The sequence below is a fragment of the Sturnira hondurensis genome, unplaced genomic scaffold, assembly GCF_014824575.4.
Source record: "Sturnira hondurensis isolate 20B ecotype Veracruz unplaced genomic scaffold, ASM1482457v3 Scaffold0000396, whole genome shotgun sequence".
NCBI classification, from domain to species: domain Eukaryota; kingdom Metazoa; phylum Chordata; class Mammalia; order Chiroptera; family Phyllostomidae; genus Sturnira; species Sturnira hondurensis.
In genome coordinates, this window is record NW_028073027.1 from 4,903,905 (window position 1) to 4,929,540 (window position 25,636).

At 46.4% G+C, this 25,636-nt stretch overlaps 1 protein-coding gene across 1 annotated transcript in view; it reads right to left on the minus strand.

Moving 5' to 3' along the window:
- MB21D2 (Mab-21 domain containing 2) overlaps positions 1-25,325 on the minus strand; it is a 108,298-nt gene extending 82,973 nt beyond the window's left edge. Inside the window, exon 1 of the mRNA XM_037039958.1 lies at positions 24,731-25,325. Coding sequence (XP_036895853.1) covers positions 24,731-24,941 — 211 coding nt within the window. The 5' untranslated portion in view covers positions 24,942-25,325. The remainder of the gene's footprint in view (positions 1-24,730) is intronic.
- Between the last annotated feature and the right edge of the window lie 311 nt (positions 25,326-25,636).

Sequence of the window (25,636 nt, forward strand, 5' to 3'; positions counted from 1 at the left end):
TCTTTGGCTTCTCCACTTCCTGTACTGTCCTTAACATGACCCTGTTGATTCTGTACCTACCTATTTATGCTTCTTAGTCCCTGCACCTTTTCCCTTATTATCCCCCGCCCCAGCTGATAACCTTACAAACAATCTCCATACCTATGATTCTGTTCCTGCTCTGCTTGTTTGCTTAGTTTTTAAGACTCAGCTGTTGATGGTTGTGATTTTTTCGCCATTTTAATGTTCATAGTTTTGATCTTCTTCTTTTTCTTAAATAAATCCCTTTAACATTTCATGTAATAATGCCTTGGTGATGATACACTCCTTTAGTTTTTACCTTGTCTGGGAAGTACTTTATCTGCCCTTCCATTCTAAATGATAGCTTTGCTGGATAGTCATCTAGGTTGTAGTTTCTTGCTTTTCGTTCTTGCTTTCACTAAAAGCAACTTGTTAATAGTGACATGCAGACACTAACAAAAAAATTTCATTGTTGTACAGTCTATTTCCATAGATCACAGTTGCCAGGGGAAATGCCCATCAGAAATAAAAGGACTAAGAGGATTTTTCCTAGTTTTTTCAACTTTTCAGACTTAAAGAGATGATTTGAGAGTATCTTAAAATTTCAAAATAAACACAGAACTTGGAGTTGCCCTTTAAATAAAGCCTGGGTTTTGGAGGATGGCAGGCTTAGCTTTTAATGCCTGATGGGCCATCATGACAAAAGGTAGACTGGAGCTTCCCTCACGGTAATGTTCTAGGTGCTGACAACCTCCCGTGCAATCTGCATTGGAAGCAATGATTAAAGAAAAGCTGTGCCTCTTCCTGACTACACAGGTACAAACAAACTCATAAAGTCTGAGCGCCTTGAAGCCAAGTGGCTGTGCTAACTTGTAAAACCCTTGAAACAAGTGAATTTCTGCAAAAATGATATGCAGTGTGAGGCTTTGACATAAAGCCGAAGTGCTGCCGTCCCATACCCCCGGGGCAGGCGGATACCGATATGGGACACGTGTGCCTTTCAGAAGTCCCTGAGTACCAGGACCAGGCTAAGCAATGGGGGGAGGGAGAAAGAACTGCAATTTTAAAATGCGACCCAACCCCACTCGGTTGGTTGGCGTGTCATCTCATACACCAAACGGCTGCGGGCTTGGTCCCTGGGCCAGGCATGTGCCCGAAGCAGCAGATCAGGGTTTCTCACATGGATGCTCCTTTCTCGTTCTCTTTCTCTTTCTCTCTCCATCCCCCCTTTTTCTCTTCCTCTCTCTAAAAATTTAAAAAAAACAACATATCCTCAACATATCCTTGGGTGAGGATTAAAAAAATACTACCTAATACTAAAAATTCAAAAATGGTCTTGTGTAGGGGGAAAAATGATGGAGACTTTTTTCAAAGTTGTATTTTTAGAGGTCATATTCATCATTTCTTAACAGCTTATCTCAAAGAAAAACACCACCACTTGAGGGAAGATGAAACCAAAGATTTATTTAGAATGCAAAACACACATCATTTTCTGACTCGTATAAAGTTCCTCTTGAAACTTCTTGCTCCACAAATGAACTGGGTGAGCCATTTAATCTCAAAGAGTTAAAGGTCCTGCCTTGAGGATCCCAAATCTGCTGTCTTAGCTCACACACTTCCCCGAAGAGGCTACTCAATCTTGGCCACAATGTGTATTCACCTCCTCGCCTCCCCTTCACCTTCCCTCCCCTCCCCTCCCCTCCTCGCCCCATGTCAGCAGGTGGCAGTGCCACCTCCACATACCACAGCCGGCACCACTCATCCCTGTCTCCCTGGGCTTCCATTTCCTTTCAGTAACAATGATGGCTGTCACTTTCCTTAGAATCAAACTACACGTGTAGAGACTGTGCTAAAAGGTTTTATACTTCATTTAAGCCTCAATAACAGCCAAGGCATTGCCACAAGGGTCAAGGAAGCTAACCCTGGTGCTAACAGTAAGATAGGAAAAGCCCAGACTCAGACCAAGGACTGTCGGACTCCGAAGTACTTGCTCTTTGTTCCTTCCATATCTCTAGACAGCACAGGTGAAAAGAAAGGGCTGACCTGATGGCTGCTGAGATCCGGAGTGCTATTTACAACAGTGTTAATCTCCAGGTCCAGAATTCCACACACAGGAACGCGCCTTGTCCCTGCCCGATCATTTGCCTCCAGCAAGCTCCATGTAGAAAGAATACGGATCAGAGCTCCGGGGTGGCTCTGGTGCTTAACATGAGTTTGCTGTGCCTCACACACAGCTGGAGTTCTGTGGCCTCCTGTCACCTGCCTGCCAGCTCACCTGCTGGCTCTGGGTCCCCTTCCTCCAAGAGCACAGATCATCCTCCAGCCTGTGTCCAGGAGAAAGTTTTAGAAAACAGCCTACACTAAAAACTGCAAGTTTTTTAACACATGCTGACACCCTGCTTAATGGTTTAGGTACATAAGCTCAGTGAGGCCTCAAAAATCCCTGTTTATGTATTCACTCCCCCAACATAAAGATACTGAACACCTTCTCCATACCAGGCACTGTGCTGCGTGCGAAGAGGTAACATCTGCCACATTTATATACACTATATGAAAAAGGCTCAAAGAAGGTAAGTGGCTTGTCAAGCCAGATACAAAGCTGCAGAGAGCAAACATTTAAAAAGTCTAAGCTTGAAATTATGATAAAGTGACAATGTTCCCAAAACATCTCCAATACACCTAATAACACACAGTGCTTTCACATACATTATCTCATTCAACTCATCAAATCTATAATTTGTTTTAAATAAAATATTATTTCCTCATATTCCCTTATACTGGGTGGTACCACAAAAGTAATTCTATCGAGAGTGGGTCTAAGTATGTCACCTTTTAACTTCCGACAAGTCACAAACCTTTGAGTACTGGGATAGAGCGCTTCTTCTGAACCTAACAGATTAAGCCTCACACACCCACCTATGCAAAAAGTACCACAAGAACAAGTTACCTCCCCAATAGCAAGTGTTCCGTTGAGAAACTAAACCTGTTTCTTAAACTATCCACTTGAATTCAACATACCCTTAAGGAATTTCTTCTCTATGCCAAAATGTATTTATTTTTCTATCTTACAAAGTGTATACACTCCTAGAGATCTCACTGTGGCGGTTAGAAAAGGAATGAGGACAGAGATAGAGAGAAAAACTGAAGCTCCCTCCTGTCTACAGGGAGTCCAAAGTTTGATGCCGGTACGTGAATAAGCAGACCCCTCACTGCCACAGGTTTCCGAGAGACAGCATCGGTCTGGTTGTTTTAATAGCCACCTGAGTTCTCAGATGTGACTATCTAATTCCGTTGTGCATTTGTTTTTAATATAATCAAGGCCAAATATGACACAGGTTAGAAGCCAAATTTGGGCCGCAGTCAGTCAATACGTAACAGCTGGATGAGAATAATGACAATAGAAGGAGAGAGAGAATTAGAAAAACTTCACAGGGTACCGACTTTGGTTGTTTCCAAATGAGCGAGAGAGAAGCAAAAGGCAGGAATCTGCAAATGGACTGTGAGAGAGGGGAGATGACGGGCGTTCCCAGGAGCAGGACATGTCCAAGAGCTCCCTTCCCAGGGTAGTGTGCCTCCAAATGAGGTTCTAGACAGACATCATTGAACACAGTGCCCGGCCCCTACCAGCAGGAAATGTTAATGCTTTCATCGGCAGCAGCGGAAAAAGGTCGCCAGGTCTGCTAACTAGCTGTGCCTCTTTCAACACAAGCTACTTAACACCCACCTCACTGTCCTCATCTGTGCCACATGTCATAAGATCCAATATTCTTTTTAAATATTTCATGTATTTATTCTTAAAGAGAGGGGAAAGGAGGGAGAAAGAGGAGCGAAATATTGATGTGTGAGAGAAACATTGATTAGTTGCCTCTTACACGCCTCCAGCTGTGAACCTGGCCCACAACCCAGGCTTGTGCCCTGACTGAGAATCAAACTGGCAAGTTTTTGGTCTGCAGGCTGGTGCTCAATCCACTAAGCCTCACCAGCCAGGGCTGCTATCATTTCTGTCTTAGAGAGGGTAGGAAGTCCTTCTCAAAGTAAAATGTGACAAATAAGAAAATCTCAGAAAGCTGTGAACACAGACAAAAGTTTTAGCAAGTTATTTTAGAACAGTATACTCTGATTTTAGTCATATTACTTAACCCATCTGCACCTCAATTACTTGGTTTGCAGGATGGGAAAATAAAAAAAAAAAACACTTTCCTCACAGGGTGTTGGGTTAAAGCACATCGCACATGTCAAATATAACAATCGCTAGCCCACATATTAAGTATAAAATTTCTATTCCAGGGAACACATGTATAAGACAACCCAGAGCACAGAGGAAAGTGGGGCAGCTCCCTGTCGCCCACATTTCGGGAATGATGCGAAATCACTAGCAACCCATCCTGTTCACCATTTGATGGTCTGTCATCACTTTCAAAGCTCCCTCACTCCCAACAGGCTCGCTGAGCCTCACATCCACCCCTGACTGTGAGTTCAGACAGTTCTGTCCCCATTTTACAGATGAGAATTTAGAAAAGGGGCCTCTGAACATCTAACCCAAACACACCCCCATATATCAGCCTGCCTGCCTGTAGTAGCACATCAGTGCTAGAAAGGCTCAAACAAAATCTTAATTTAGGAGTCTACTGAACTCTTTTTAATTCTCAGCCATTGCTTATGAATATGGCCAGTACAAGCCGACTCAGGGCTAATGTTACAGCAATTGAAAAGCAGAAAGTAGCTCTATTAATTACCCAGTGTCTAATAGTTACACAATGGGAACAGAATTTTGTACAGAGGGGGAGAAATTGTATTAGACATCTCTGAACCTTTGAAATTATATTACTTAGAACCTTGGCAAATGAGCAGCAAGTACTTAAAGAAGATTACAATGAATTTCCCATTTGGTGTCCTATTTAATTTGCATGAAAATATTCGGCTGTCGATGTCGGCGTACACTGCTCAGGGCCTTCTCTGTGCCTTCCACGGTGCAGTCACAGCAGCTGGGCAGGCACCCTGAGCTCTGCACCAGCAGCAGCAGCAGGGGCCAGGTTGCCAACCTCTAGCCTGGGTCAAGCTCCTCCGGAGCTCCATGAGTCATCCTGCTGAAAGACCCAGGAGAGGATCTGAGCTTCCCCAGTTGCATGTTGTGACATCCTGTGACATGATGCCATGACTTCCTCAAATGAGAACAGAAACTGCTCTCCAGACATTCCCTCGAAAAATACATGACAGCCCCCAAACCAAGCACTGCAGCAAATCTCCACATCTATGCCAGGAGTTCCAAAAGGGTAGTGATCTGATGCAAGCTTTGACATCAATATGAACAAGATGACTCTACTTACGAAACCCTAAAATCGTAGACTAGAAGGACAGCCCAATTTCCTCATTTGATAGAAGGGGAAAGTGAAGGCTGGAGAGGGGAAGTAACTTACTGAAGATGACGGAACATGGTCTCAAATGCCCAATATAGGACGATACCCCATTTCCTGAAAGACCCGGGAAACACCCAATCCTCAGCCTTTTGAGCCAGGCTCCTTTCTCCCCAGCTGGTTTTTGAGTGGAGCATCGTCCCCACCCCACCCCGCCTCCCCCTGCTTTCCAGCCTGCCCAGCCTTCGACCTGAACCCTCTGAAGACAAGTACAGGGCCTCTTTCTTCTTGGAGGTCTCTACCTCTCATCACAAAGGAGAGACAACAAGACCAAGCATTCTTAGTGGGGTGCACCCACTTCACAGAGCAGCCATCCCTCAAGGGAAAGACTCCTTAGGGTCGTTCTCCCCCACTCCCAATACAAAAAGGTAAGATGGAGAAGAAACATAAGCATTGATAAGAAGTCTCCTCTTTATCTCACGTCTCAGAACACATTCCCAAGTTCTCCTCAGTCTTTCCAAGATTCCTTTTGGTATTCACCTCATCATCAAGTTCACCAACCCTGTCCACACACCCCACCCGTCACTGAGTCCTACAGAAAGAAGGAAATGAAGGGAACTAGATGGGGGGCTGGGTGGGGGGTGAATGGGGGCCTACCAGGGAACTCTCCGCAGCCCCTTCTCGAGAGACCTGGAGAAGCACACGTGTCTTCTCAACCCTTGGCTTCTGGTCCAGAGCCCACCTTCTTCATTTCACCAGCAGGTGCCCAATCTGCTGCCCTAAATTCTTAAAAAGAATGGGTACGTCTTCAACTCCATGTGCAGACTTTTGAGTGGAGATTCTCCTGGCTGCCACCCCTGGGCACATACTACAGTCATCTCCAAGTCGGGTCTCCCTAAGTCATCTCCCTCCCTTCTAAGTGAAAGTGGTTAGTGTAAGCATCCGTTACTTCCGTGCAGCCAGGGAAGAGGTTTTCAATCCATTCAGACCATCTCTGTCCCGCTTCCGAAGGCCCCTGGAGCTGGGTTTACAGAGTGACTAGGGAAGAGTCCTGCTGGGTCAACCCTACACTTTCCTGTCTGGGAAATTGTTAAGGTAGAAGAAATATCTTTTAGTTTCCTGAAAAATCTATCTAGCTGCAATTTATTTACAAAACAAAATTTTAAAAAATCAATAGGAGCTCCATTCTACCTACACAAGAAAATGTTGAACCCAGATGTTTGACTACTGAATCACACTAGACCATGAGGACCGTTAGGCAGATGTTTTACACCACTTCTCTGTTCACCAGCTGACCCACTAATCTTATTTAGAAGAGGTAAAAAAACAAAAGCATTTTCAGAAAAACCTGGGAGAGACAGGCAGAGTCATGTGCTGTGTTGATCATTTAACCCTTAAAACAACCCTATGAAGTAGGCATTCTCATCAAAATCTTCAAAAACTAAAACTGAGTATAAAATTAAAAGATAAAATACGCCCATTTTTAAAAATCATGAATAGGATTTTTTTTTATTTGTCACCATTAAAATTCTGAATTTTAAACAAATTCTTGGACTGGGGGCTTGTGCCCATCACCTCATTCACTTTAGCACCTGTCGCATCTCCAGTAGCTTTCCCAGAACTGCTACCCTCACCATGAAGCTCCATGACATCTTTTATCCCTGTTTCATTAAAGAAAAAACAGGCCCGGAAAGGACAGTTTGCCCAAAGTCACACAGCTGTCCCCTCACAGGCTCAGGTCTGCCTGACTCCAAAGTCCACATTCCTTCCGCCCACTGCCCCACCCTGCTTCCATCACCTCAGAGACAGACACGCCTGTGTATTTCCTATTTGTGGCACCAATGCCTGTACTCACTTCCGGATAAAAAAGGACAAGAGCACTGGTATTGTTCCTCTCAAACAATAACATTTTACTTACGTAGAGACACAAAATTTGCCTACAAGGACAGCAGCCTCACGTCCTGTTAGCATTTCATGGATTCCTGCAACGCCACAGTTAGCTCGTTTCTGAGTTTCTCAACAGACTACATGCAACTACGATTCTTTGATATTCAGAGTTCAGCTTCGGGGTGTCTTGAGCGTCATTTCAGGAGATTGCTTATGGCTACGGGACCCCCAGCAGGAGCAGAGGACATGGGCTGAAAGGAGCAGAGCTGCCTCCAGACACGACAGGTAAGAAATGGTGGGGAGACAATGAGAGCGAGCTGATAGCTCCCCTCTCGTTCAAGGGGCAACACTAACCAATAAATCCCATCCATGAGAGACAGAAAAGGCAAGGAAAGAGAAGACGGGGGAATTAATAACAGACATATTCCATTGCACAAATGTTTTTCCCTCAATAGATCAAACAACTCTCTGGGGGCCAGGAGGTATTTTTTATGAGTTGGTGGCAAATGACAAAACTGAGGCTCAAAGAGGCTACACAGCTTATGCAAAGCCCCCAAGCTTGTAGGTACCAGTGAGAACACCAGGCCCCAGGTTCCCTGGCACCTCCTTCTGCTCACAAGTCTGTGAGGGAGGGGCAGGAGGCCTGCCGGGCTTAGAGGCGAAGTCACTCGGCTTCCTGTTACCATTCACACCTGCAACGGTGCAATGTAGCAACAGACATAGGTGAGGACTGTGAGAAACTTAAGACAGTGGCACTTCGAAAGGAGGCAGCTGCTGCTCAAGACCACGTGATCTGGACCACACAGGAAATCAGGCCTCACCCTTTTGATGTAGTAAGTTGGACATCTGCTGTTTGAAAAATCTCCCAGCTTTTTAAAATGCTCACTAGATTTTCAAAAACACCATGCTGTTCAAATCAAGCACATGTATGGAGGAAACCAAGAGAGCCCACCAGTAGCCACTTCTAAGTCCAATGCAGATGAGACAAAGAGCCAAATCACACGACTGGTCCTGACGGAGAGATCCCAGGGCCATGGGGTCACTGATGCTCTAAACCCACCCCCCCCCCCACGCTGTTTCTCAAGTGTGCACGCACTAGTTTTCAACTATGTGCAGATGCTATTATGAAAAAACTCAGAGCAATGTACATGATAAACTAAATTCAAAATAGCTTTCTATAATTACTCATTTTCCCCAATGTAAAATTATAACCACTAACATTTGAGTCCTCACCATTCTTTTCACTAAAAAAAAAATGATCCTCGTATTTAGAAAAGGTTGAAAATGATTGGACAAAACAACTTCTCAAGTCCCCATTTACAATGCCATGGTTACATGCTGCAGAGAAATGGGAAACGAGGAAAGGAAAAGCAGCTGTCTAACACACCCCAGTATAAACTAAAACTCAGTACACATGCGGCCATCATCGTAAACTGTATACGACCTCACTGCTAAGTTCAAGAACAAAAGCAAAACAGCCAACAATACCAGACATATTTACTGAGCCCCTTCTAAATATTTATTGAATAACCATGTTTTAGGCAAGTAAAAAAAAAAGGCATACACAAAACAGATGTGATAACTCGAATTGAGTTGTTATGGCAATGAGCAATGTCAGACACCAATCACAGGTAACTAAAAATTCATAGCGGATCAGTGCAGCTAAGAAACCTGCAAGGCTGAGGTGCCAGTGGGGGAGAAGCTGACCTGCCTGTTCTGTGCTAGCCTGAAAGGCCTCCTTCAGGAATAGATTTGACTGCGCTGAGATCGCATGGGTAAGTAGAAGTTAGTAAGTTGTGTGGGCTGTGGTAGAAGGGATGGGACATTTCAGCAGAAGCCCTCAGTGGGAGGGGATGCGGTATTTCCAAAGAACTGAAAGCCCAGTGTGGTTGAACTGAAGAGAGTGAAGGCCTCTGACATTTGAGTTGAGGCCGACGAGGTCAGAGGAGACAGAGCGCTGAGGCTTTCTAATCACGTTCAGAATGTTTGGGTTTTTAAGAGATTACAACGTCCATACCTCACATGGTGCCCATCTTCTCGCAGGGTATGCAAGAAATACAAGTATATAGTAAAACTGAAATGGTGGCGGGAGATGAAGCCAGAGGGATAGCGGGAACTGCTGGGGCTTCGAGGGCCTCTTCCAACAGGCTGAGGAGTTTAAATGTCACGTGCAAAATGATGGGCTGGCCCAGAAGGATCCAGGCCTATTGAAAAGATGACTTGGCACGCAGGATGGATGGAAAAGGTGCAAGACTGGAGGCAGAAAACCCAGTGAGGAGGTTTTTACAGACATTCAGGAACCGCATGGGGGTAGTGCCAGAGGGAATGGTAAGCAGAAAACAGAGTCTAAGGAGAGGGGCAGCGTTACGGGCCTCAGTTCCCTCCCGGCACTGGGATGGGCGTCGACTGCAAAGTTCCTGTCTTAGGCACTCTGGTGGATGGCGGCGTGGCTGCTGAGGAAGTACAGGTTTAGAGCACAAATTCGCTTTGGATGCTTAACTGGGACAGGTCTGGGACACACAAGAGGCACAGAGGCAGTCAAGAGGTCCAGACGGGGGCAAAGTTTGGGGAGGGGGCAGTGGACGCTGCTGCAAAAATGGTAGACTGGAGAAGGTGTAAGGAGAGAAGTGACACGCAGTCATCAAGGGCTGGACAAAAGAACTCCAGTCTGTCCTTATGTCGAGATTGAGGGACAGGAGAAACCAGAAAGAGTGTGTTGCCATGGAAGCCACAAGAGGTAAGTTCGGGAGAGGATGGTCAAGTGTCAACTTGGAGGAGGAACGACCACAGCGCCTGGTCCTGTTTTGTTCTGGTTCTTCCTCCAGGGCATTAATTATAATCTGTACATTTTTCTTCACTGTCTGTCTCCTCCTAAGACTTGTATAAACAAGATGACAGTTTATGACCCATTGTCCTGCTACTGCCTGGAGGAGGGCTCTCTGCGCAGAGGCTCTCCAAGGTCCCTGTTGGGGGAGTGGATGGGGAACGCAGGCAGGGATGTCTAGGAAGGAAGCAGTAATGAGGGCGAAACGACAGGTGAGGGGGCAGGAATAATCCCCAGGGGAGGTGTTGGAGCCAGAGGAAGAATGGGATCCAGGAGACAGGAACAGGCATTGGTCTTGAAATATACAAAGATACTTAGTAAAATCATATCCCACCAATCCTGTTCCCCAAGAACCAGAGTATAAAATCCTACGTGGCCTGCTGATCCAGGGTGTTTCCATTCCCACTGATATTTTATTGCAGGAAAACCGTAAGTAGGCTTGAAATGAAGCTTCTCCGAGGATTCCAACTCCAAACTCTGAATCATGAGCAGCGCTAAGATCTCAAGAAGTTTTTTTATCCCAACAAGAGATTTCAGAGCATGTTGCCAACATGCTTCAAGGCTTTCAGACAAGACAATGTGCCAACATCTGCCCTTAAAAACCATGGCAACTGGACTGGGTTATTTAACAAATGCTCGCTTTTCAAAAGTAGTCACTTACAGCACTAAAGAGGCAGATCCCTGAGCGCACATAAAACCCAATTTAACAAATCAACTTTGATTTCAAAGTAACTTTCTTAAGATTACATTTTCGCTTCTGCCTTTCCCTGAAAAAAGATGTGCTCCCCATTGTCCCCACAATGACAAGACTACATTAACTATGTTCTAATTAAGCATTCTAAATCTGGAATGGAACCCACTGGGGGTGGGGGAAGAGTGGAGGAGAGAGAGAAAAGCCTATGCTTCCCTAAGACTGCCCCAATTTACTCAGCACCAAGGGCCCAACTGACCTTTATACAGCCTTAGATCAATCACTTACCAAAGGCACACCTTCTTACTTTAGGAATGCGGAGACTGTGGACAAGGGGTGATTTTGAAATGGGGTGTTCAGTGGGGGGGTCCCCACAGCCCATGGTTGGGGTGGGGGAAGGGGGGTATGGGCTTAAGGTACTTTTCACAACAATGGCAAGACTACAGCTGTGCTACCGCCTGGGGGGGGCAAGGTGGGTGTGACTTTCAGGATCTATCTTGACACAGCCAGGGGATGCGGTCCCCCTGGATCACTGAGTCACTCTTGCCCTGAGCCCTGACTGGGAATGGCAGTGGAGAGAATGTAAACTACACAGAAAACTGGCAAATGTAACTCACAGTGGGAGGAGTTAGAGATGAAGTCACACAGGAGGCTCCAGGTCAGGATTTAAAGTAAGGGTGGGCCACCATGAGGAGGAGAGCCATTATGGAGGGGTGAAGAAGAGCCATGTTGCCGTAGTGAAGGAAGGAGAGCTGTGAGTGAGTGAGGAGTGAGCGAGGAGTGAGGAGTGAGGGAGGAGTGAGGGAGGAGTGAGCGAGGAGTGAGCAAGGAGTGAGCAAGGAGTGAGGAGGGAGCGAGGAGGGAGGAGGAAGAGCCCTGGTGCAGCTGGAGTGAAGGCAGATTCCAGCAGGCTGCCAGCCGTGAGACAGGAGCCCTGGGGGCTACAGAAGCTGGGCCAGTGAGCCAGTAAGAAAGCAGGCATGCTGCTTTGACACGCCTGGTCTAGCTCACTGCGAGGCCATCAAGGATCCTGTCTTGCAAGACGCTGACCGGCTTGCCTTGCTAACCTGGACAGTCTCTGGACTCTTGAGACTTGTGCCTTTCCTGGACTTCACCATGATCCAATGTAACACAGCACATAATTTCCTGGGCTATAACACAGAGGCTGATGACAACCCAGATCCTGAAAGACAGAGTGGCTGCGTGAGGATGGCAACTTTGGTAACTTGAGAGGAACTGGAAAACTGTTTGCACAGCCGGCTTAAGAACATGGGGTACTATTGGGTTTGCTTCTGGCTTACAACCCTTTGCGGAACAAGGGAAGTGCCGGGTCTCCAAGCCTAAGTGGAGCTGCCCCCCCCCCCTCAAAGGATGGGATATTGTAAACAAAAACCTATTCCTTCCAGCATTAATTGTTGAGTCATTCACCAAGGTTCCATGTGGACAGGCCCATGTCTGCTTGGTTACAGTGCCATGCAAGGACTTTCTATAAACATAAACCAAAATCATCAACAGCATCTTTGCTCTGAGGACTGCCGAGGAAGAGTAAATGATGGAATGGGAAGAGTCTGGACCAGGGGCCAGGATATCCGTATAACCCGACTTCTAGAAAGTAAAACCACCACCTTTTCCACTCCGCCCACTATTCCCACACTGCCCTCTTCATGTCGACATGCCAGCAACCAACACAGAGCCTGGCATCGTGATGGTTCTCACGTTTCGGAAAAGTGCAAAAAGGGACGGAGTCAGACTGCCTAGGTTTGAATCCATCCTCTCACCAGCTGGAACGTGACTAAACTCAACTTCCTTATCTCTAAAGTGGGGATGGTTACCGCACCCTCATCACAGGATTGCTGGGAGGATTAAATGAGCGAATGATCCTAAAGCAACTGGAACGATACCTGGCAAACAGTGGAGAAGTTTCCCAAGATCGTCTTATCCTTACAACCATTAGTCCAACCTGGAGCAAGTCACTGTCCACCATGGGGTTAAATTTTCCCACCTGTGAAATCATGGGGTGGATGAGCTGATCTCAGGCAGATTCCCAATGGCTTAGCTCCTCTATCATGTGCTGAATCCTATTACAACTCTAAATCCTGCTGAGGCTCTGAGCTCTCAGACTGCAGCAGGGAGTGAAGGTATTGCTGGCTCCCAGACAGGTCAGGTCAGGTCCCAGAGGCTTACACGCCCCTGGAGCTTCAGCTCCTCCCCACCATAGGCTGGCCCCAGAGTCCTGCAGTCCACACTTCCTCACTACAGATACAGAGGGTTCAGAGATGAAAACATTCATGATACTCACAGCCGGGAAGCAGCACAGGCATGAGAAAAGGACAAACTCCACAGAAAGAAACCAGGCAGGGAGAGCCAAGGAACAATCGAGACAAAAGCAAACATAAAAGACCAGAAACACACTGTGCCCACTGGGTTATTTATTTAGCATCCCTTGTCTTACAGCAATTAAGAGAAAAACTACACAAGGCAGCTCAAGAGCAGGGGAAGCTCCTTACCTTGAAGCGCAGCCCTCAGAGTGACTGCCCCTCCCTCCAAGCTCAGGCAGACCCTCCGTGGGGAGCAAAGTCTTCTGAGTGAATGGTCTCAGGTAGAAGCAGCTTCCTGAGAAGCCGTTACTGCTGGACATTTCCCTAACCTCCACTAAGCCCAGTGTTCAGTGTTCAGGATGCTCATGTGCCTCTCCTTTCTGGGCCTCCATTTCCACTTCTTCACAACGGAGAAGGCGGACCTTGGGACGACTAATTTGGGGGGTGACTAATATCCAAGTTTCCTAGCAGCATTAAAATTGTACCATTCCATCAATGATTTCCATTTTGCAGGGGGGGGAAGGAATTTTTTTAATGAGATAAAAAAGAAGGTTCATAGTTATTTGTTATTTTCTGCCTGAACCTAGACTTCCCGGGTTTAAATCCCCACTCTATGGGTAGCTCTGTGACTATGGGCAAATTAACCTCTGTGTGCTTTGGAAATCTCATCAGCAAATAAGAACAGGAAGAATAACCCTTCCTCATAGGGTTGGTGTTAGGATTAATTCAGTTCATATATGTAAAGTAGAACACACTAAGAATTGGGCCTAGTGTGGTTATTATTTTCAAAGCCACATAATTTTTAGTGAAAGGGAATATTTGGGAAACGGTACATTAGGACTAACACCTGCACACGAACGCACGCGCACACACACACACATACACACACACACACACACACACACACGGCAGACGGACAGGAAACCTAGGTCCTAATTATGACTCGGCCCCAAAACAAGCTCTATGCTTACTCGGGCGTCACGAACCGAAACGCTGCTCCTCTCTGAGCCTCGGTTTCCAGAGCAGACAGCATAAGGTTGACCTGAAAGTATTCAGATCAGAGGCGATATGCTGGCAGCCAGAGCATTCTGTTTGACCTGCAGTTTTAAACCACATTATGCTCCTTTAATATTTGATTTTATTCTCAATATTTAAAAATCTGGAGGTTTTTCCATAAACCTCCAGGTTTATCAGGTCTCTTCAAACATCTGAAGTTCTACCAGCCCTGGCCCCTTTAAGCAGCAGTGCTGACAGTGTGGGCTCTGGACCAGTAGCAGCTGTATCAACTGGAGACCTACTAGAACTACAAATCCTTCAGGCTGGACCCCAGACCCGCTGAATCAGAAACTGCAGGAATGGGGCTGGCAAAATCTGCTTTAACTAAGGGGGGAGGCTGCTGGAGGGAATGGGGGTACCCGGTGGAAGGAGGCAAAGGGGGAAAACTGGAACAACTGTAATAGCTCAATTAAATAAAATAATTTAAAAAAAAAAAAAAACCAAGCTGGAGAAGCACTGCAGTGGAGGAAAAATGGGCAGGCTCTTTGAGCAGAGGCCCCTTTTAGAAGAAAGACATAAAAGGTGACCTCATTCCCCAGGGCACGCCCTCCACTCCCAGGTAGCCCTGACTCTGACCCCAAGGACCAGCTGGCATTATTAACTGAGCAGCCCACCACTCTCGTTTTCCTTACTGTCTAGTCCCTGGTGGGCCTCTGGCACACCAGCTCCTGTCTAGATGGACCACCCTGTCTCACAACCAGGCTATGAGCACCTCAGGCACTGACGCCAGGATTGTGTCATTTCAAACCAGAACCCCAGCCTGGGTGACAGCAGGCTGCACACACCAAGGACACAGTTAAAAGAACAAACTGTTGAGTTTCCTTTATTAATCACAATCCATATAAGCAGCTGCTGTAAGAACAGCTGCAGCTGCTAAAAGAGTGATCTTGAAGCAGCCTGGGAAAAGTGCTCACAAGTTGAATATCAATAACAGACACACGCAGACCTGTAATCGACTGGCTTGGTTCTTCCTACCAACCCTCCCAGCCTCTCTCTGGACCAGAATCACTGCTTCTGCCCCGCTCTGGGTCACAGTAAGAGGATACAGGAGGTTTTTAGAATTAACGTAACACAAAGAATTTGGGGTAACCTTTAAAGGACTTGAGTTCACTCCTACTTCAACCCTTTAGTGACTGACCTTAAGTGATTGATGGTCAACTGCTCTTGACCATCAGCTTCCTCCTATGTTAAAATAGACATGAATAATATCTACTTTATATGGTTGTTGTGAATAGTGAAAACGAGATTATGCATGTAAAAGTATTTTGTAAACTGTGGAGGACTAGGTAAAAGGCTCATTATTGTCCCATAAAAACTGCTGTTTGACCCATAGATCACCTAAGGTAGTACTCACTATCTCTGCCAAGGACGATCTGGTGAAATCAGATAATCACATGACTACAGGGGGCCTTCTGAGGACCTGTAACCCAACCTTCCTGCACTGCTTCCCTCCCTGGCAATCCCTGAATGCCAGGAACAAGAGCCAAGCCAAAGAGTGGCCCCACCTGAAAAACCTTCACCTGCAAGAAGGTCACACTACCTTCCAAGGCAGGCTGCCCATTCCTTCCCCCTGGGGGCTGATCAGAACACAGAACATTCCTCCTTGTAGAGGCCAAATCAGACTTGCTATGATGTAAGCAGCCTTGAAACTTGAAGCCCGCCTCAGGGCCTTTGCACAAGCTGTCCTGGCCACCAGGAATGCTCCTGCAGCTAGTCTTGAGATGGTCAGGCCCTTCTTACCCTTCTTCCACTTCAGTGTCTCTTTAGAGAGGCCTTCTCTGCCAGTCTTCACTCCATCCCACCCAGTTACCCTCCATCATTACTCTCTGCGCTGTTTTTTATAGCACACACCCCCAGTTATTTGTGTGCCTACATCCTGTTGAGTTCCCCCAGAGCAGTCCTATAGACGTGGCGACCTTGCTTCTCTTATTCACCACTCTGTGCACTTACATAGTAATGTAACACAGTAAGCCACTGGTACATGACACGCGCTGCAGCATACACTGAATGAATTTGTGAGTTAATGAGTGAATGCTCAACACCATTCTGCGTACACTGTATTCAAATACTTATTAGAGGAAACAAAAACTAAAGAAGACTTACACCAACTCCCTCTGCTGACTTATTTTACAAATACTAATCATAGCTTCTTATGTTGAGAAAAAATATATAAAAAATAAACAAATGGAACAACAGCTCCCCATGCCAGCTTTGGTCATAGCAGCCCTGGCCCTAGTTACCTGTCTCTGTATCTTGTATAGATGGAATTCACACAAAGGCACGTAAGTGGACAAAAAACAGTTGTTTCCTGGAGAAAGGGCCTCAAGTAATGGCATAATTATAATCTGTCCTTAAAGAAATTACTCAGCAGGCAGGTACTCACCCAAGTCCACTGTGAAACAGACATGGACCCTATAACAACCAGCTGGGCAGGGCCTACCAACCAGACGTGCATAGCTATAGGGCATGTGCTTACCGGGTCCACAATCAGTCAGCCTCAACAGCTCTATACCTGAGGCTCAGGCGGGGAGGTAGAAAAACCCTGCTACCCTTGTCTGGTCTGAGAATGTAAGCTCACCCCAGCAGCCCACAGAAGATTCCCGAGGATGAAAAAGCCCCCAGGCTGTTGGCAGCAGTGTGCTGCAGCAAAAGACACCCGAGATCTGGGGTGAGTCCTGATCTACAACTTACTCCATGACCTCCAACCAAGTCCCTTCACCTCCCAGTCTCAGTACTAATCCCACCTGCATATGTGGGTTAATATGTCTATACAACCTTTCTCAAAGGCCTGTCCAAAGAATAATACCACATGATACCAGATGTGACTGTCTTACAAACAATAAAACCCTGTACAAAGGTGAGTTATTGGTGGCAAGTAATAGTAGTTTATAACAATGGAGTATGACTAACAATTGTATGACTACAATTTGAATAGTAGGCACCTGAATGAATGCTTGCAGGTTGACTGATAAGCACATGGAACACCTCCATGCAGCAGCTGACTTAGGCTTTCTCCGCCTTCTGTGAGGTGCCCAGGGTGAGCGTGCAGGAGGTCCGTGCGCACCCTAGATGCCCACAGAAGAAAAGTCAGGGTCTACAAGAAAGGGGACAGTCCCACAAGTCACTGTGTACTGCTCTCACCAATCACTTGGGACATTTCTTAAACTGCCCTACAGGGTAGGGCTTAAAGACATTATTCTTGAAATGCAGAAAAAACTCCACTAATCACATAAGGAGATCAGATCAAGATTTTCTTGACCATAGCAAAGACGATATAGCATGGCTGAAAGGAAAGGGAAAATCATAGAGAGACAATGTCAGAAAGTGCTCATTCCTTACAAAGAGCCTGCAATAAGCTTTACACAGAAGGGCTCTTTTAAAGCAAATCAAGTCACTTAACACTCTGTGAGAACCTACTGTGTATACGCGCCCCCAGTGGGTGCTGCAAAGATAAATGAACCAGCCACTTCTTTAACCTGGAGTGTGGGGAAGAATGTGTTAGGGATCCACAGGGGACCAGGTGTTAGGACGACACAGAGGAAAGGTAAATTGTAGAGGAAAGCTTCACGAGTCAAGTGGCATTTGGGCCGGGAGAAGAAAACAAAGCAGAGACAAGGCATCAGAACGCTGCCTTTGGAAGCTGAGTCTTAACTGCCTCTGTGACATGGATGTCCTGACAGGCTGGAAAAGCCAATGAATCCCTGCAAAAAGTAAAATGAATACAGTAAAATTATATAGGACTTCAAAGAAAATGGTATTAAAACTCAAAATGCATTCAAAAAATAAATCTGTGATAGAGTCCCATATGGGATTCTTTATTAACGCAGTAAATAAAATCCAGTAGCAAGTCTAATAGCCAACATCAGTTCAAAACAGCAATAAATAAATGATTTTTGGAGAGATCTATAACAACTTTAACATGAAGGGAAAATATCTGTGGTTTCTGTTGGCAATAAAAGCAAAAAACATAGGTACTGCTATGGTTTGTTACCAACTTTTATAATGGAAGGAAATACTATTATTTCGGTTAAAGGTTAATGAAACTAAAGATGTAGCTTTTTCCCAGTCAAGTTCACAGATTCTGTGCGATTCTTTCCATGGACCCTGATGGAGAAAGCCACCTAAACAAAGTAAGAAAGTGGGAACTATGGGTATGTCGTGTGACCACGGAGAGCACGCAAACACAGACAGGAGATGACATTGAAAGGCTGCTTAAACCCTCAGAAGTCAAAAATACGAAGGTTCATCATCCTCAATTATTTAATCACAGAATGTGCTTTAAGTTCCAGAATAGTGCCTTCTTTTAGAATAAAAGAGGATGAAAACAAGCCAGAACATCTTTCCACTGGTTTCCAGTTGTAGGTCCTTTGTAAAAGTGTGGCAGATGACAACATATTGACAGACTTACCAAAAAACACATACCCACTATGAATACTGTGATGGAAAACCGTATGCACGTAAGAATGAGTGGGTGTAAGCATGTGTATAAACACAGATGTCTAGAAAAACGTACATCAAATATTAACGGCATTAGAATTTGGAAGTGATTTTACTTTCATCTTTGTATTTTCTATAATTGGAAATTGGGCAAAAGGCATGCCCAAAAGAGGTTAGGCTTTCTTCAGGCTGACCCACACCACGGAGTCCGAAACAGAGCTGGTGCTGGCACTCCGAAATGCGCTTCTTTTGTACTGCACACAGCTCTTCAGACTCGGAATTCCAGGTACCTGGACACGTGAGGTCGGCAGTCATGCGCTACACAGAACGTTTCAGGCAATGATGATCCCATTAGATTATAATGGAGCTGAAAAATTCTTATCACCTAGTGATGTCATGGCTGTCCTGGCGTGGTAGTGCAATGTATCCCTCGTGTGTTTGGGGTGATGCGGGTGTTCAGTGTTTATAAAGCCCACAGTAGTGTACTGTCCAAGGCCTTCACATTGTCATCACTCACTCACTGACTCACCCTGAGCAACTTTCTGTCTTGCAAGCTCTGTTCATGGTACGTGCCTATCCATACAAGTGTACTGTTTTTACCTTTTTTGCTGCATTTTTACTGTACCCTTCCTGTGTGCTATGTATGCCTGCAATGTTTGGGACAGTACCAAACTGTACAGGTCTGCAGCCTGGGAGCAACAGGCTGTCCCCTAGTCTAGGTGTGTAGTAGCCTGGACCACCTAGGCTTCTGTAAGTATATTTATTCTACGATGTTCACGTGCATGATGACAAAATCACACAGCGATGCATTTCTCAGAACAGATCTCCGCTGTTAAGCGACACATGACTGTAATTATTAGCTCTGGGATTTGAAATGGGACCAAATTGTTAAAAAGCTCCAGGGGGGATCTAAAGAGCTAACACTCAACGACAAGTTCTCAGTTTGACAAGAGAGAATCTAACACTTCTGTGAATACAAAAGGGTCCCAGTCTCAGCTTGAGCAATGCATTATCCAATGGATGACACAACAAGGACACCATGGGAGGACCCGGACCATCAACAAACCCAGGGCTCTTCTGTCAAGAACATAGGGCAGCAAGTGCCCAAAGCCATGGAGAACTGAAGTCAACCCAAACTAGCAGCAAAAATAATTGTTCTTAAGGACCTCCCTGCTCCAGATGCATAATGGTGCCAGAGCTGAAACACACATCAAAGATGAGCTTGTCCATTATGCAGACACGGCCCGCTCGCGATCTGAACACTAAGGAACTGATCAAGACTTGGAGGCCCACCAAGCAATGATCCGCAATAAACCCCCTCAATAAATACTGCTGGATGATTCCTGAAAAGTGGCATTCAAACGCTGGAAAGACAGGGCTTCAAAGTGGCCAACTCTGAAGTTACTTAGTGTCTTAAAATGTGGTAGCACTCCAAAGTACCACACCACAAGTTTAGAACTTAGAAGTTGTCTTGTGGTATTTAAGGGCCTGAAAAGAGACCTGAGCCAGCAAAACTATCTTCCTAGAGTTCTTGCCCAGAAAGGAGAGAACGGTCTCCAAAGGACCATATTAATTTCTCAAAGTCCAGGCTCACTATTTTGTCCTTAGGACCCTGCATATTGCTCGCAGGCAATATAACATTCAGTAAATATTAGTTGAGTGCCTGAAAGTAAGAAGAGAAAAAGAGACAGATGGAAGCCATCCCTGCTCCTATAGGCTAAGTAGGCTATTTGAGTATAGCATTCCCCAGGGAGTGGATGGGGCCTTTCCGGTTGTCTGAATCAAGAGTGATGGAAACTGATTGCTAGAACAGTGGAAAGAACACGAGCTTTTGAATCAGATACACCTGAGTTGAAATTCAAACTCTGTATGATCTTGGCATAAGTACTAGAACTCTGAGCCTTAGTGTCTCATCTTAAAAAGGAGATAATACGACCTACTTCACCTCCAAAATAGGCATGATAATATTTATCCTTGCAAAGTTGTTGGAAGAAAATTACATGAACTAAGGGACTTATGCAAAGTAGACAGCACAATGGCCAGCAAAAGTATGAGCTTAACGAATGGCAGTATATGTTTGAATTAATCATGCCCTCTCTAGTCAGAGTCTGTGTTCCCCTAGACTGCCTCTGACCTTACTTTACTCTGGGGTTTTTCATACCAAATTGCAGATGTAATTCCAGTTAAACTTTGCTAGATTTCCTAATAAAGCCTATTTCTTAAAGTAAATATCAAAAATCATGTATACATTCCTTTCCAGTTTACCAAGTAACTTCACATTCACATACAACTCTGAAATGATGCATTACTGTTATCCACATTTAGGAGATGAAAAAACTAAGGCTGCTCAATCTGCACGAAGAAAAATGGAATGGGTACAGGTTTTAACATTTTGTTACAATGGCCATCATTTTCCTAACCAGAAATTCAAACAAGTGATTTTATTGTGGAATAGAATACTTAAACCCAGACTGGTCCAGAAATCACCTCAGAGGCTGCTTGGATCATCCTAATATTGACAGCTGAACTCAGAAACAAAATCCTGAAAGAAAAGGCAGTAATAATTTTTTAAACAAAGACCTTTTCTGGACTTAATGCATCTATTATTAATAGTTTCAAGTAGGAGAGGGGCATGTTAAGAGTCAGGCCCACATGTGTTTTAGCCACATCTCTACCCTTTATTAGCCACAGGGCCCTGGATGACTCTTAACCCCAGTGAACTTCAATATCCTCTTCTGTGCAATGAGAAAACATTACTCCTAAGGTTGTTTGAAGTTCCTGGAATCCAGAAGGCAAACAGTAATTTATAGCTATTCTAATAACCAGGACATGGTACTGACCATTCAGACTTCAGGCAGTCTACGTGCCTGCTTGCCTCCCTCCTGGCTTCTCTAACTTCTGCATAACCCATTATTCATCTGCTCAATGGGGACACGACCAGTCTCCACCGGACCTCACCGGGGAATGAAGATAACAAAGGACGTGATAGAGACATTATGCAAATATCAAATATTATTAAAACATAATAATGAACTCTGGCAATTTCCCTGAATTTTGATAAATGGTGTTTATTATGCATTGCCAGCCTCTCACACAATCTGGGCTCTCAAATATTAACCAGATAATAACAGCAATCACTCTCCTAAAAGACCAAGGTGTAGAGAAATAAGAAGTCTAGATGACCACATAACACCTGCCTCCAAAAGAATCTCTGTACAGAGAATGTCAGGACAGGCCACGGAGACCACAGTGGCACCAGCATGCTCTGATCAACCCCACAGCCTATGCAGAACCCAGCGTGGATACGCTGAAAGGTCACTGGTTATGACAAATTCCCACCACCACTTTTTCTTCTGCATATACTTGCCTCCAAACTAGAAAAACAGATAAAGGTTTGGGAAGCTGGGGAGCTTCCCAATCGGAGCTAACAATTGGAGCTAACAACCATACAAAGAGAGTGGCCACCAACCACCTAAAAACAGATAGCTCACCCACAGCTCCATTAAAGAGGCTTGCACCAAATTGTTCTGCCATTTCATGGTGGGAGGGGATAATGTTTTAAAGCTGCTGACAATCCTCAGGTACAGCTCAGAGGCAGAACAAAGCCAAGAGGACTCAGCACCCCTCCCCATAACTCCAAGAAATAAAGGCCTGGTGCCCGGCCAGTGACACCTTAACAAGCTGAGGGTCATTAAGACACCTCATCCGCATATTCATGAAAGACTCAAGGCCATGGCAAGTGAGACAAAGTGCACAAAAAGAGATTTTGGTTTTTAAGCCAAGTGAAAATCCGCTTTAGAAAAAGTAAATCCACACAGGGACACTTGCTGTCTCCAACCTTTCCGTTGTCTCGAGCTGCCAGCAAGCACCTCATTAAGGGAAAGCAAGGAACTCACAAATGAATGTAGTGCCACACACAAGGCAAGCTCATTTCACCATCTGCCTTCTAGTGTCCAAAAGGGCAAAAGGCTTATATGACACACTGTCCTGATTTTCCTCTCCTGCAGGTGGAACTCTCAAATTCTCAGGGGGCAAGAAAGACTTCTTTTGCAAGGTCAACTGAGTAAAAAGAAATAGAAGAGAGTTTAGTTCACCTGACAACACAATGCTACTCATACCATTAAACACACATGTAAATTAATCACCGAAGAATAAGACCCTTCACACCTGGATAAAGGCTTCGCTACATCGGTGTATTAGTTGTGGGGTTAGTGGAGGGGTTCCTAATGTGCTGGGCATGTAAACTTACCCCTCCCCATGTCCTCCAATTTTCTGTTCCAAGATTATCCTGTCTGGTAGTGACCTAGCATCTTTTTCTAAAGATCCAGGGCAGGAGACACCAGAACCGATGCGGGGGCTATAACAACACACGGGCAGACTTCCACCATTTATGTCAGAGAGAAAGGCCCTCATTAAGCCACTGAAATGACTGCTCTGAACCCTCTCTGTGTGCCCCCACCCTCCGGACAATCACTGTGCTGGTTTTCACATCTGGCAGCTTTGTAAGCTTGTAAGCTTCCCTCTGGAAGCTCATTCCCACCACGTTTGGGAGTTATTTAAAAAATAAATAAAAACAGCCCTGGCCAGGTTGGTCAGTGGGTTAGAACAGCCTCCACACCAAGGTTGGGGGTTCTCCCAAGGTAAAGGCACACACATGACCAATGAATGCATTAACTAAGTGGAACAACAAATCTCTTTCTCTCTCTCTCATCAATTAAAAAAAATAATTCATCTAAAGAGCTGAATTGTCAAATATCTCAATAGAGAGCTTTTCAACCCCACACGCGATCGAGGCTACACTTAGGGAGTGTGAAGCAAACGGCAAAATCCAGCCCCAAGTTTAATCTGCTTTATACAACTTCTGAAAGCATTACAACCACTAGAGTCCACAGGTTCAATCTGTTTTACTCCCCACCCCGTCCCTGGGCTTCGGAGAGTAAGAAAAACAAGAGGGAAAAGGTACCCCACGACAGAACCGGCAACAACAGCCAGCCAGCAGAAATCCAAGCAGATGGGCAGGAGAAAGGCAAAAGAGCTGTCTTTCTCTTTGGTCGAAGACCTTTTTCAATCAAATTTTCCACTATCTGGAAAACTGGGCGAGGATAGAACGCACAGAGACGCCAGATCGGCGGGAGGTTAACGGCCAGGCCACGTACTGCACGCCCGCCAAGGTGGCACTGGTGGAGCCGCAAGCTGTAAAGGAGGCTCCCAACGCCGTACATTCACACCACACCTCAGTAGCACTAATGCGAAGGACGGGACACCTGAGGAGGGGTTCGGTCTCCCGGGCCATTATTTTCTTTCACACACCATTCAACAATTAGTTTAAAGACCTGTAGGTGCTAGGTTCCGGGAATAGCAGTGGGCGGCATATTTCTAACTCCCGACATCTCCCAGATTCTAACCTCAGGGCACGTCTCTGGGCCAGAGCAACGACCGTACACAAAGAGGAGGGGGCCAGCGCCCCAAGGGGGTCGGGGCATTGGGAATTCCGAGCTCCGCCAGAGCCCTGGGGAAGCACCGGAAATGCTTCCGACCGCTGTACAGAGAAGTCAATTTACAAATCGAAGTTGCGAACTCCCGGCGCCCAGCTTACTTCAGCGGGTTACTAGGGAACACCCAACAAGTTTGGCCACCGAGGACTTGGCGTGACAGCGCCGCGCCGCAGGACTGGAGAAGCAACTAGTCGCTCGGGCGCTGAGCCAAAGCCCCAAGCTATCCCCATGTCCGGAGCTCAGGAGCCGACTAGAGGCTCCGAGTTGGGAAGGCGCAGATCCCAGCCTAAGGGGCCAAATCCCTTCATTGAAAGGCGCCTAGGGGTCTCACCTGGTCAGCGCTGCTTCCAGGAGCTCCCCCCCACCGGTGAGACCTTTCACCAAGAACACTTCACCGCCCACCAGCCCTGGCCGGTAAGCAATTAACAAAAGAGCCAGTGAACAGCAGAGGAAAGGGACCAGGCGCAAAGTATAGTAAGGTGGGGAGATAAGGGAGCTCTGCTTGCAGCGGAGAAAGAGGAGGAGAGACAGAACAGAGAAGTGTTATACCCCAGGCACCCGACTCCGGGCAGGAAACCAAGAAGAAAAGGGAGAGCAAGAAGGGGGAATGGGTTCGCTACCCGGCTTCCCATCACACACATACACACCTCCCCCTTTTTCCTTCTTACCCAGCATGGAAAAGATGAAATCCTTGGCTGTGTGAATCTCCAGCGCTCTCTGGTCGTCGTATTCCCGCTGGTCGTGCTTCGTAAATTCTTGGATGAGTTTGTTCAATTCCTCCACCCGAGCCCCGGACCTGAAATCCAGCTCCGGGAACGTAGGCTTGTTGTTACAGCCCAAGGAAGCTGCCTTGCTGGCGGTGGGAGCCGCCATCTTCATGCAAAACGCGCCGAATAGCAGCTCCGCGGCGGCGGCGGCACCCACCCCCGCCCCCCACCCCGCCCCCCTGGGCCTCCACCCCTCGCCGGCTCCCAGGCTGTGGCCCCGGCCCGTGGGCGGGCCGGAGGGCGGGCGACCAGGCGGGCGGTCCCAGCTGGGTGCGCTCCGGGCGTCCGGGCTTCGGAAGAAGCAGGACTGCAGCGAGGGTGCGTGTGTGGCCCCAGCACCCTTTTCTGCGGCCCCACGCCGGCCCTGGTACTGCAGGTCCTTGCCCTCCCCTAGCCCTCGCTGGCAGCAGCGACAGCGGCAGTAGCGCCAACCCAAGCCTCCCCTAGAGCGAGGAAAGTGAAGTGGAAACAATGTGAAATTCACCAGCTCTGAAATCAACAAGCTGCCGGCTCCCGTGTTACGGAGCCAGCACCAGCGTCCCCATTTAAAGGGACAGCGCACCCAGTGGAAAGAAAAATAAATGACAGAGATCTGCGCGCCTATGCCACTTGCCAGTCTGTGCTCGGGCAGTCGTGCTAGGTGTGGACGTATTCATTTTCTACCTCCACCCCCTGGCGGGGCAGGGCTTGCCAAGCTTATTCTAGGAGAAGGGAGTCTTCCTCAATCTGATTTTTAAGGGCGGTGTCCTGGGCGAGGATATCTCTATGCGAGCGTTTCCATCTCAAGAACCCCAATGTATTTAGATG